This window comes from Ruditapes philippinarum, unplaced genomic scaffold (genome assembly GCF_026571515.1).
Source record: "Ruditapes philippinarum isolate M1 unplaced genomic scaffold, ASM2657151v2 ctg2831_1_1_1_1, whole genome shotgun sequence".
Lineage (NCBI taxonomy): Eukaryota > Metazoa > Mollusca > Bivalvia > Venerida > Veneridae > Ruditapes > Ruditapes philippinarum.
This window is the reverse complement of record NW_026865163.1, coordinates 160989-173358: the sequence shown is the minus strand read 5'-3', so window position 1 is coordinate 173358 and position 12370 is coordinate 160989. Positions and strand designations below refer to the sequence as shown.

The 12370-nt window shown below is 33.6% G+C and overlaps 1 protein-coding gene across 3 annotated transcripts; it reads right to left on the bottom strand.

Moving 5' to 3' along the window:
- Window positions 1–5337: 5337 nt before the first annotated feature.
- On the bottom strand, window positions 5338–10989 carry LOC132728058 (BTB/POZ domain-containing protein 6-B-like). 3 transcript variants are annotated; one of them, XM_060713666.1, is made up of 3 exons: window positions 10841–10989; window positions 7715–7940; window positions 5338–7220 (listed from the first exon to the last, which is right to left on the bottom strand). In XM_060713666.1, the coding sequence occupies exons 1-3, from the start codon at window positions 10902–10904 to the stop codon at window positions 5948–5950; spliced, it is 1563 nt and encodes a 520-aa protein (XP_060569649.1). In that variant the 5' UTR covers window positions 10905–10989; the 3' UTR covers window positions 5338–5947. The 3 variants fall into 3 exon arrangements, with proteins under 3 accessions (XP_060569649.1, XP_060569652.1, XP_060569651.1); XM_060713669.1 differs by lacking the exon at window positions 10841–10989 and adding an exon at window positions 10366–10389; XM_060713668.1 differs by lacking the exon at window positions 10841–10989 and adding an exon at window positions 9201–9348.
- Window positions 10990–12370: the final 1381 nt, after the last annotated feature.

The window sequence follows — 12370 nt, the reverse complement described above, 5'->3', positions numbered from 1 at the left end:
AATCATTCGTGTAGGTTCTATTTATTAGTTATTTGTTCTTCCTTATATTTGCATAAATACCTCGGCTTTGGTCACTTAACTCTTATACAACGTTGGCAGGTTATAGGGTAATAAATGTGACGACTTGGTAATAAAATACTTATATATGACCATGATTTATAATAATTATTATACACGTTATTTACAGGCTAGGCAGGCGATAACAACATTGTATAATTATATATACTATAATGATTTTTACCATCATAAAAGAAGAGATGAGTTAACGCTTTTTGAAACATTTGGCGTGACATTAACTTCGTAATATTTATTATTTTAGTCATACATTATAAACACGATGTTTACTGGTCAGTAAAACAGAATTTCGTATCGTACAAATAATGACTTTTAATACTTTGACTGATAATAACAAATACAAAATACGTCTTAATGTTCTTGTTAACCCTTGCCACAATAAATATCCAAATCATTCGATATGGGCAAAATTATTCAACATTTTTTGAGAAAATTTCAAAACATTGACTTGATAGCGAATATAGTTCAGACCACGATCAGACACATTACGGAAGTGCCGACTGATTTTGGTCTGCACAGGTCGAATGAGTCTAGTTATTTCCCGCCCAATTTTCACAGTATGTCATGCTATCTGACATGTCCGACATAGGTATTATTATATTATTAGAATTATTATACATGTAGTTTAATTGTTTTTTTTTGTTTTGTTTTTTATTTGTGTGTATTTTTCCCCTCAATTTTTTTATATTATTTTGTTTCCTTTCAAATTAATTGATAACACACCAGAGTTCAGTTGATCAACAGAATTTTAATGATACATGTACCAATTCAACATAAATCCTCCCAACTCGCCAGGTTCGATATATCAACCACAAAAGCACGTGCTCGTAAATATAACAAGGATTTTCATGTTATGATTCATAATCACGTGAACAGAATTTGTTGTTTGTAAATTAAGTACAGCGAAATCCATCATATAAACTTATGGGTAAAATAAATCAGAGCTAATTTGGAAGAAAAACAGGGTGCAAGCTATTACGTTTATTGTTGTATTTGTACATATTTCTTAAAGAAGATTCACTCACGTAAAAGTTAAAAACTTGAAATTCAATTCAATTGAGTTTAGAGATAGTTTTGATCTAATTTATTTCTTTAGAAATACTTAAATTTTTTTCACAATCTGAAAGGGCAGATTTGATAGCATATTTAATTGATGTTGTGATCAAAATACACAAGTAATATGTCTTTTTCTTTCATACAGGTGTATTTCTTGTTCGACATACATTTTATTTTCTTCTGAAATACAAGATACATAATTTCGATTTTGTTCATGTGGCCATAAAATTAATATCAAACGAAATACTATACAAGGCAAAATTACATGTATAAATCTAAAAACTTACTGAGTCTGCGCATGCGTCCTATATCTTGTGCATCAATAATTACTGAAATGATATTGATACAAAAATTAATATTTAAACAATAAAATGCAATAAATGTAAGCATTATGTTCTAATAGTTAGTGTGCTCTTTTTAAAAAAGTTTGGATCTTTTTGAAACACAATCGTTTGCATTCAGCTTAGTTTCTCAGCAGATATCATGACTGATGCATTCAACAGACAACACTTTGATGCACACATTATAGATACTAACTTGCACACTAACCTTTATGGCAGTAAAGAAAACATTAACCGATAACGACAAATTAAATGTCCTTTACTATTCAAAATAAGGAAATATTACAAATTTTATTTCAAAGCTTTACAGTTAGAGAGAAAAACAAAAAAATAAAGTGCAAATGGAAACAAAATAAAAATCTTACCAGACAAAAATACAATTCCAATAAACGTAAGAAGTAGTTTCTCCATTGCCATAGTAATTTAGAATTTTCGATTATTTTCGATATTATTAAAAAAAATAGTCCTCTCTGATACAGCAAATCACGGTTATTACTAATAACAATCAATTTATTTTTTATATTTTCTGTATTTATACGTGCTAAAACATTGGTGCGCGACATGTTTTATTGCGTCACGTGATAGAACGAGAAACCATGCTAGATTCATAATCACTTATGTCAAAACATACAATTAAAAGAGTTAGAGTATTATGACTGTTATCATTAGGCCGATATTATTCTTGTGGAAGTAACGTTTGTGCCCGTGGCCTGGTCTTGTCAACATGTCCCGTATTGTAATCATTACAAAACAGTTACCGCAATTAATTACTTCTTATATAATTATTTCCACGATTTTGGACAATAAATTCAGTGAAAGACGAGCCCTAGAAATGATACATTTGCATACACAGATAGTATTAACAATAAATAATTGTTTACTTTACTCATAAAGCAAATACATGAAATACAATAAAGACGTAATTAAAACAGTTTTATTGCTAGGCTGAAGAAACAAAATTAACTGGAAGAAAACTTTGTAAAAATGGAAAAAGACTTCTCTTAAATGTAAATAACATGCAGTCGTGAAATATTCGCACATACACACAAGACATACACAGTACCTTGCAAGTTCACACCTCAAAAGGTATACCACGTCGATGCTATTGGAAGCGATTAGTAAATTTCTACTTGAACAGAAAGAAAGAAAGAAAGAAAGAAAGAAAGAAAGAAAAAAATTGGGTTTTCAAAGTCGAGTGATCAGTACGTTACTCTCCTAATTTGCCAACAAAGCATTTACTTCACAACTAAACGGGTAGAAAACATGGTGTTCAAATAAAAATTCGAACAAAATATTGCAAAAATTTGCACAGCAACACTTACACTTAGTTCCTAAAGAATGTGCGCGCTTGTTTCAAAATTGTAAATATTTCCGTATCTATAGCAAACGTTTCAGTTTCAATTTCTCGTACATAATTTAAAGTGAATCTTTAAGATCGATCTTTGCCTTGCAGATTACATGTGATCGGATATCAAAATTGGTACCAATTATAGAAAAGATAAATAAACTGTATAGTATTTCAGAAAAAAAACCCTAAGAACATCACAAAATATGAAGTCCACACCTTCATTTGGAACTTAAATATATAGATTAAACATATTTTTTACATTTCTAAATTTCATATTTATAAGTTTCTTAATTATATTTGTTAATTAATTCCCTTGAATGCTATTCGCCACAAAATTTAAATACCAGGATATTGTTTGACGCAATAAGGAGCAAATAGCTTAAAAATAGCTTAAAACATTTTTACCCAATCGCCCTTAATTTCAAATGTCTTTGATACAAACAATTTACCCTTTAGCGTCTTCGTTGTCCAACAGATGACCGTACATCAACAGATACTTTTCGCATAACTTGTAATACCTCTCCTCTGGTCGCCATTTTGAACCTTTTCGGAATGACAGTAAGTTGGTATATGAAAACAGCAGGTAAACCAAATTTTAAATTGTGAAAGTTACGCACTTTATGACCAGAACTGACATCTAACTCTTTTCTCTAATTTCCCCGTTACCTCGGATGGCGTCCGAATATTTTATCTTAGATGTCTTTCGCTCGACTAACTCATTGATTGACTGGACTGACTGACTTTATAAATTACAGACTAAGTGGGTGACAAAATGACTCGGCTTTCTCCGACATACTAACTTATTCTCTGACAGACTGATCCTCAGACTGACCTATTCCATAACTTACTGACCCTCAGACTTATTCCCTGACTAAATAACCCTCAGACTGACATAATCATTGACAGACTGACTTATTTCCTGACAGACAGACCTATTCCTTAAGTTACTGGCTTCCAGACTGATTCCCTGATTGACTGACCCTTAGACTGACTTATTCTTTGATAGACTGTTCCTCAGACTGACTTATTCTCTCACTGGGTCTCAGACTGGTTCTCTGACAAAATGACCCCAGACTGATTCATTCCCTTATTTGCTGACCACCAGACAGACTTGTGATGGTGTTTATAGTTTTCACTCCGGATCACGGCAGAAAACCACATTGAATTAACCAGAGCACAGTTCAGCCACCGCATTGTTCCTGGGCAGGCTGTCAAGCAGTTTACCACTACTAGTTGCCTTCACTTTCGCAAGGAATTGATTACTTCTGTACATGCGAGACTGACTTATTCCCTGACAGACTTTACAATCTTTTAAAAACAACTGTAAAATTTATTTTCTAAGTTTACAGTTAGATACATGATGAAAATTGATCTTTATATTTTAATTGTTGTAAATGTTGATATCATCATTTTTTCTCTCTTTTTTTTAATCATTACGAGTTTATCTCTAATTACCATAATAAATAGGAGTGTAAGTCGGATGAATGAATAAAAATTATCAAACCTTTACATTAATTTTTTTCCTTTTTTTCTATATACCAAAAGATTTTAAATATTTGTATAGATCTACATTTTTTTCTTTGTTATTGTTAAATCAGAAGGCCATACTAAAAATAAGAAAACTTGTTACTGTGAACTTTGTATGTTACCTTCTATAAATAAAGATTTTATTATCATTATTAGACAGACCCTCAGACTGATATATTCTCTGACTGACCCTCGGGCTTACTTATTCCCCGACTCACTGGCCCTTAGACTGACTCATTTTTACTGACTGACGCCGACTGTTTGACCCTAGGTTTGGCCGACTCAGCTGACTCAAACTGTTCTCCATGGACATAATTCTCTTATCGCAGCGCTATTTACCGTATAACAGTTAGTCATACGGAATGACCGTGGGGTTGTCATACACATTTTCTGAAAAGTGACTAACTGCTTGACTTTTACGAAAGCTTGACTGTGACTGAATGTGTCTAAAATGAGCATGCTTTCTTTGTTAATATATGTTGGGGTTTTACTTGCGACTTGTAAAGTAAAAACACAATTCTCTGCAACAAACACTATGTACTTAAATAATTTATTTAAGAAAGTCCGGAATACGATGTAGCTAGAATTGATACCACTACATCACAATTAACCTATATCATATCTAACAAAATAAAAAGACGTAATCACAATATATCAAGCAAATGTACATAAATGGCTGTTACATATATATGGAATAAAATTCAACAAAAAAACTGACATGTTGACTGAAATTTTTTAACATTCTTCACTTCATTGGAACAAAAACATGCATTTCTTGAAAAATAAACTCCAAACATTCTCGTAGCCACATTTTTCAATATGGCGCTTCTATTATACAATTATTGTACCGTGCCATTGACATAAAATGATAAAAAGAATTTCATGACTGAATGAAATTCAACATAATTTATTGGTCGATATGTTTATTCAAACAAGCCATCCTTAGTATAAAAACATACACATTGTATGTATGTAATGTATATGTTGTCCCGCCAGAATCTAGAATATTACATACTGCTGTAAATGATCACTCACAATATAAAGTATCACATGATTATAAATCAATCAAAAGAGGGTAATAAGAAGGGAAACAACTCGAGTAGACAAAAAATACACAGATGGAGTTAGCTCTCTTAAGAACGAGAAAATAATATCTACGGAAGCTGAGTTGTGCCATGTACAGTTTATACATTGTACCCACATTCACAGAATGTGTGCAACAAAGTTTCAATATCAAACTTTATAAAAACGTTATACACATTTTTCGTGATAGGTTGAAAGCCACTATACAATAGTAGTACTATATAAGCTACAATGCACAAACATTTTATATGAAATATAATATCACTTGAACTTCGATGGTGAAGTTTATTACACTACAGTAGAGATACAGGAAAAATTCTACTTCCGTAAAATATAAATAAATATCAAACGTTTGAGTAACATTTCTGAGAAGGTCAATTATTTGTTTGCTATTCCCGCACACCATGTGAAATAACATCCGGTGAAAGATCACGGCAATTGAAGTTGCAGAAAACTCTGTACCTAATTTTATGAAAAGCAGAATATACTTTTTAATAAAATACTGTTCTGTTGTCACTTAATATGAGCTTGATGGGAATAACTCTTTCTTCGTGAAACATGGCCGGAAGTCATCCTTCAGGTCTCTTTTCACGGGCGAACCTCGCGGAGAAAGTGACGTCTCACTTCGCTCAGGATCGGGAAGCTTCGAGAAAAGTAGTCCGGCAATCTGACCTTTCTCCACAGTAGTAGCTATCAAAGACTGGTGGGTATAAAAATTAAATCTGATAGATCCACTGTCAACTTCTGTAAGCCCATTCATTCCACTGTATGTCTGGTATGGAAGAAATAGATCCAGCTTGACCTGTATGGCGTACAAGCGACCTTTCTTCAGCAAAACTGGTTCTTTGAGAAAAAGGTGGTAATTTTCTTGCAAAGGAACATCAACATTGTCGTATTCAAATGTCAGTGTTTCCGACTGGTGCTGTGGAACACCGGAAACAACGATTTTCACGTGCTGGTCTTCTATTGGTATAGCAGGGGACATCCCTTTGAATACGGAATCTGACTGGTTAGATCCAGTGGAAGTAGAGCAAGCACCAAAAAGAATCAAGCCTTGTAACATAATGTCTTCTGACGAACGTACGTCAATGCCGAAATTGGAGTTTTTGAAGCCAGGTTCACAGCTAATTCCGCCTTGCTCATTCTTTGGGAAGCGCATACACTTGATAAGCCGTGCCTCTCGTTTTACATCAGGGAATCCAAGATCCTGCTTGCCAAATGATCCAAACATATGCTGGAACAACGCAATCTTCTCGGCGTCTGTTAAAATATCGTCTGCCGAAACGACATCTGTGAAGAAAATCCTGTCCATTGTAGGAAACCGGACCTTAAAAATCAAGTTTCCTAGTACAGCACGTTTATTGGTTCCATGTGTTTCCAGGTTTCTGCGCGCGCATTCTTTTATTGCCCAGGCTGTAAGCGCCATGTAAACATCACTTTCTTCCACAAACAGATCATTGGATTTGATTATCTGCTGGACGCAGTCAAAACAAAGCTCTTTGAACCCAGCAGACAAGAGAACGGAGTTGCCATTTTCAAATATGAACTGCAAACACATGTTTTTCAAGTCACTGATATCATATGTATGGGCTTGTTCCAAAATTTCACAAACTGTTTCCGGTGTCATTTTGGCGCGTAAAAAGTCTGCGCAGATTTTCACTAAATCCTCCACACAATACTTCCGGGCCACGTAGAGCATCGGTAATGTGTTTTGGTCGTCCAGGTCTATCTGTGACATATACATGAACTTCAGAAATGACATAAATATGTCAACTTCAACATCGGGAATCCTGTTAAAATACAATAAACATTTTTCCAATATTTATGAACTACTATACATTTTAAAAAGCTCCTGTCTGATATTGATCATAAAGGACAAGTTCAAAATTTAGTAATACGGTACACTGATAATAGATTTACTTAAATCACAGGAGCTTGACATCCTATAAATAATAGAAAAATATAAGCAAATAGTTAAAAATAACGGCAAATATACCCCATCTGTACTATAAGTGTTTAAATATTTGCGTTATTTTTTAATTATTTGCTTATATTTTTCAATTATTTATAGAATGTCAAGCTCCTGTGCACGAATATAAATATCGGTTTAATAAATATTTCTGTTCAATATGATGTATATTCCTGATATGTTATTCCTTAAGAAGCCCGGTCTCTTCCAGATATCTTGGAGAGCGAGCATACATTGCGAGTAGAGTATTATGTAATTGCGATAGCAAAAAAAGAGACTATAATCACTGATTATGAAACTTGAAATGATGCTTACTTGATTACTTTGTTAGTATTTTTGTCAGCAAGAGATCCACAAAACATAGTCTCGAACACCGCACTTCTGCTGATTAAAATGAACTTATGAACGGATATGGTCCTTTCTTCTCCTAGTGAGAAAGTGACGTCACATCCTATCTGGTTCTCGAACATGTGCATGTACCGCTCTGAAGAACTCTTCCCGATTCTCCAGTCATCTATATCCATGTTTACTTTAAAGAAATCTGAAAAACAAACATGAGTCATTGGAATGCGTAATCTAACATAACTACGGTGTCCTGTTTGGGTCAATACATTATATCATGGAGCTAAATATAAGATGGAGAAGAAACTGTGACGTCACACAGTTAAAATCAGTATCGGCGGAATTATGTTCCCGCAATTTATCATATGTCGCGAGATTTTGCGAGATTTGATGCATCCTGGTAAAAGTAGCCAAAATACCGCCACATTGAATTCCTGGAGGTACATCAACAAAAAAGACTTAATTTTGTTCACTTAATATAAGAAGCAATAGTTATTTATTCTAAACCGTACAAAACACTTTTCCACACACATATTTCTCCGTTGAAATCCATGTCGGCAATATAAGCAATAATTCACGGGTATCGGGTTTACGCCGAAAATCGGAGACTAGCGGGAAAGCCCGATTATCACCGAAGCGCGCAAAGGATTGTGGATCTGAATCGGATTTTCGTCTATTTTCGGAGTTTCCTGTCCGTTGTTTATACACGCATATCTGTAATTATATGACTTGTTGAAATGAAATATGTTTTTACTAAATCACTAGTGTGGTCCTTTTCATTTGATGAAAGATGCAAAATTTCACGTTATCCCGAGGAACTTCTGCGTCATTTAACGTTTTATTTCTTGCATATTTAACTTTAATCATCAGTAATCCGTTTAAGACGCTCGCGAAGATGAATCTTCATTCTCGCATGTCTACGCACCGGTGATCATGACGATATTTTAATTGACTCAAACTGGACACCATAGATAATAGATCTTCGTAATTAAAGACAAATTAGTCTGTAGAAACACAGTTACGTCGAATTATTTCTAAAAGTGCGATGGGGGAGCGATGGCCTAGTAGTAAATGTGTCTGCCTCTCAACCTTGTGAATATGGGTTCGAGCCCGACTCGGTACCTCTTATGACACCAGTTCCGGTTAGTTCCAGGAAGCGGACTCAAGAGTGATCAATATAATTAAGATGCAAAAACTTGTTTCGCAATCGAGCTAAAATAAATATGTTTAAACTAAACTAAAGGTACACTATGCACTGGATAATATAATCAAAACTATATGTGATTAGTTTTGACAAATGAAGAATAAGGGTCAATCCGAACCACCTTGAAATACAATCAATATACGGTAATTCCTCCAGCTTTTTAACAAAACCTTTCCGCGTTTAAAGCCTAACACGAAAGCTTCAATATACATCCAGACATGGCAGTTCTAAATCTTATCAATAAGTTTTTCTTACCAAGAACCCTCAACACAACAGGAACACAGTTACATTTCCATTTCATTTCTTAGCAAAATAAAATCATATTAACATAATCATAATGCACACATGCAGAAGTCCCTATGTACGGAATAGCAGACGAAAAAACAGCATACGAAAACATAACATGTCTGCGATGCCCTGCAATCGATCTGAGTCTGGTATTGATTTTTGCATTATTCTTTGCTTTAATGCATGCATTATTTCAGTGATACCTACCCATTTTGTTCTCAAATATTCGCTATCTTACAGAATAACAATTCTTATAAAATTACTACTTTTCCGATACGATTTTGCGAGCCGTTGTTCAAGCATTGGTAGAGACAAATCTATAATTTCACTGTTGGTAAGAATGCGGATGTTCAATACGTGTGTGTGTGTAGATGTAAAACAGATATTGGACCGTCACTGTGTCAAGACAACCATTTACTATATAACATACAAATGTACACATGTATATCCGCCCTGAGACATTTATTTTTACATGAACCTCATTTCTGTTACATAAAAGTCTTCTGATCTAGAATCAACTTTACTTCGGAAACGACTTGCACGAGTATCGGACCTGGGAAGAAAAAATATGACCAGATTGATAAAAAAACCTGTGTTCATCTTCAATGTGTCAAAAAAAAAAAAAAACAACACCAAAAAGAATAAATATTAGCCCCCTTAAAAATATACTATAGTTATAGTATAGTATAGATCTAAACAGGTTTTCAATCTGGTTCCAGGCTGGTCCGATACTCGTGCCTGTGAGCAAAACAAGGTATTATATAATTATTGTCATATATTCATCTGCCTGGGAAAAAACGAGAGTTTAATTTTCGCAGATAAAATCCAAGCTTTAGATAGGATCACATACGATCTGTCGTAGCGTGATTACGAATTTACATAATATCAATTTTCTTATCTTCCGATATATCCTGCTTCAAACAAAAGTCAAAGTGCATTCAATTCATCTTTGAATAAATTTCCTTAAACGGAGCGCAAATTTAAACTACGCATTAGATTTAAGTAATGAAAATTTCAAAGCAATGTCATAGCGTTACGTAAGTTACTTTATAACGTTAGCAACTTTATCAAGGTCATCTGGAACGCGGTATCACTCGAGTCACTTTAAGTGGTATACTAATTATATACATACCAACAACTCAGTATCCTGTATAGATTACGCAAGATAACTGATCAGATCTCATAAACCTTCAGCTATTAACAGAAGTGACTCACGCGGACCACTTAAACTTGAATCATTAAAAATTAATTTTATCCAGATCGACCTAGTTTTGAAAACAAAGGAAATTGCGTTGTTTTCAAATATCAAATTCGCTTTAAATGTACGCATTTATACATGTATACTGGAACATACGATAGTACATCCCAGATGTATATAACTAAATTTTAAGGTACAATAGCATCGGCACCTGATCGAAATTTACGATGTTTCTTTTAGCTTCAAATCTGTACGACAGGTAGTCGTTCACAAAATGATGTCAGCGCTGCTGAATTTGATCGAGTTGTGAACGTTACATAGTTTATTTACAGTATCTTGTTTTTTAGTAAATAAAAGTAATCTAAAACAATCTAAACATTGCAAAAGAATAAATATGTAACAAACTTACCTTTTAAGTTTTCAAAACAATGCCTTAACCAGGTGACAAATGAGTAACTTCTTAATTTACGCATTCGCTGCAAAAGTTTGTTTATCCATTACACGTGTATTCATTGTTTACCTTTAGCGTCACTGTTCTATTTTTAGTTTACACACATATGTTCGGAAAAGTCCGTAAAAACGGAATTAAACGTAAATATCAAAGTAGTTGAAGAACCGCCGTATGATGTAGATTGTGAAACAAAACAAAAAAAAACGTCTATTTTGTAACGCATTTTGGATTACGTATATACCTTATTGATGAAGTAAATATATTCTTATAATAAGATATCCAAATTAACATCTTTTAAAATTTGTTTAAACGTTTTCATGTGCACAAGAACGTACTCTTCTGCGCATCGATCGAATGTCTCTCCCAAAATGATACATTTATAATAATTGAAATGTTTAAATATTGTTATTATGCCTAGATCTATTTATTATTTAAAGAAATTTCATATTGGTGAATACATGTATATTCAATAATTTGCCATTTTACTATGTATGATTTAACTGACTGATCGTATATGTTTTTATTGATTTAATGCGCATAGAACATATGTGATTTATTGCACAATATCTAAAGCTTCTTATTCTTTTTAATGTGAATAAACATGTCAAACATATATTTATATTTATATAATTTTTGTTACGGAGTCCAGGCCTTTTTTTCCGAGTTCTGTCTCAAATCTCAGGATTTTTATTGAACAACGGAAATTCTGTGGCAGTTTCTGAACAATCAAATACCTGCGATCTGAATTTGAGCTACCTCGGACCCTGATCTCCATAAATACAGTAAAGTTTCTTTTTTATATGATTAATCTAGATGGTATATATCTGAGACGCCTTATTATGGGTTTACTCGAGATCTGAGTATCCGACGATTATGAACCATATATATACCATGTCAATTTGTGTTGAGCCTAATAGTTATTAAAAATCAAAGCACAGAAGGCGCTGAATTTGTTCGGGTCTCAGAATGTCAGAAAGGTGAAGGTTATGCGATTATAAACCAATTTGTTTTTGTAAAGTGCCTACAATGTTTTCCAGTGTTTTAACTGTAATACATTGGCTATATAATTGCAACACTGATAGTCAATTCAATGTTTATTTGACTTAAAAAAAATGGGTTGCCTCAACTGGGATTTGAACTCCAGACCTCTCGATTCATAATCGAGCGTGCAAACCTCTCGGCCACGGTGAAATTACGTGTTATCGGCCTTATGAAAAACCATTTTATTCTAAATTAGGGTTTGTAACTCTTATTATTTCGACGCTAAACCTGTTGTTTAACACAGATGTTAATAATCATGGAGCTTACTGTAAGCATGTATATCTATAAAGAATGAAACAATATTAGAAATCTTCGACCATTCGGGAACTACTTTGCCTGAAAATTAATGCGCCTGTCATTTGACAATCTTTACGCATTGATCTCCCCTGAATTTTTCGGCGTTAGTGTACGTACATATAAAGGGAAGTAACCGCTTCAGAAAAGTGG

Coding starts and splice junctions, on each gene's coding strand:
- LOC132728058 (XM_060713666.1), bottom strand. CDS start 10,904: ATGCGTAAATTAAGAAGTTACTCATTTGTCACCTGGTTAAGGCATTGT. Junction 7,941..10,840: donor TTGTTTTGAAAACTTAAAAG/GTAAGTTTGTTA, acceptor TTTGTTTTTCAG/ATTTCTTTAAAGTAAACATG. Junction 7,221..7,714: donor AATACTAACAAAGTAATCAA/GTAAGCATCATT, acceptor GTATTTTAACAG/GATTCCCGATGTTGAAGTTG.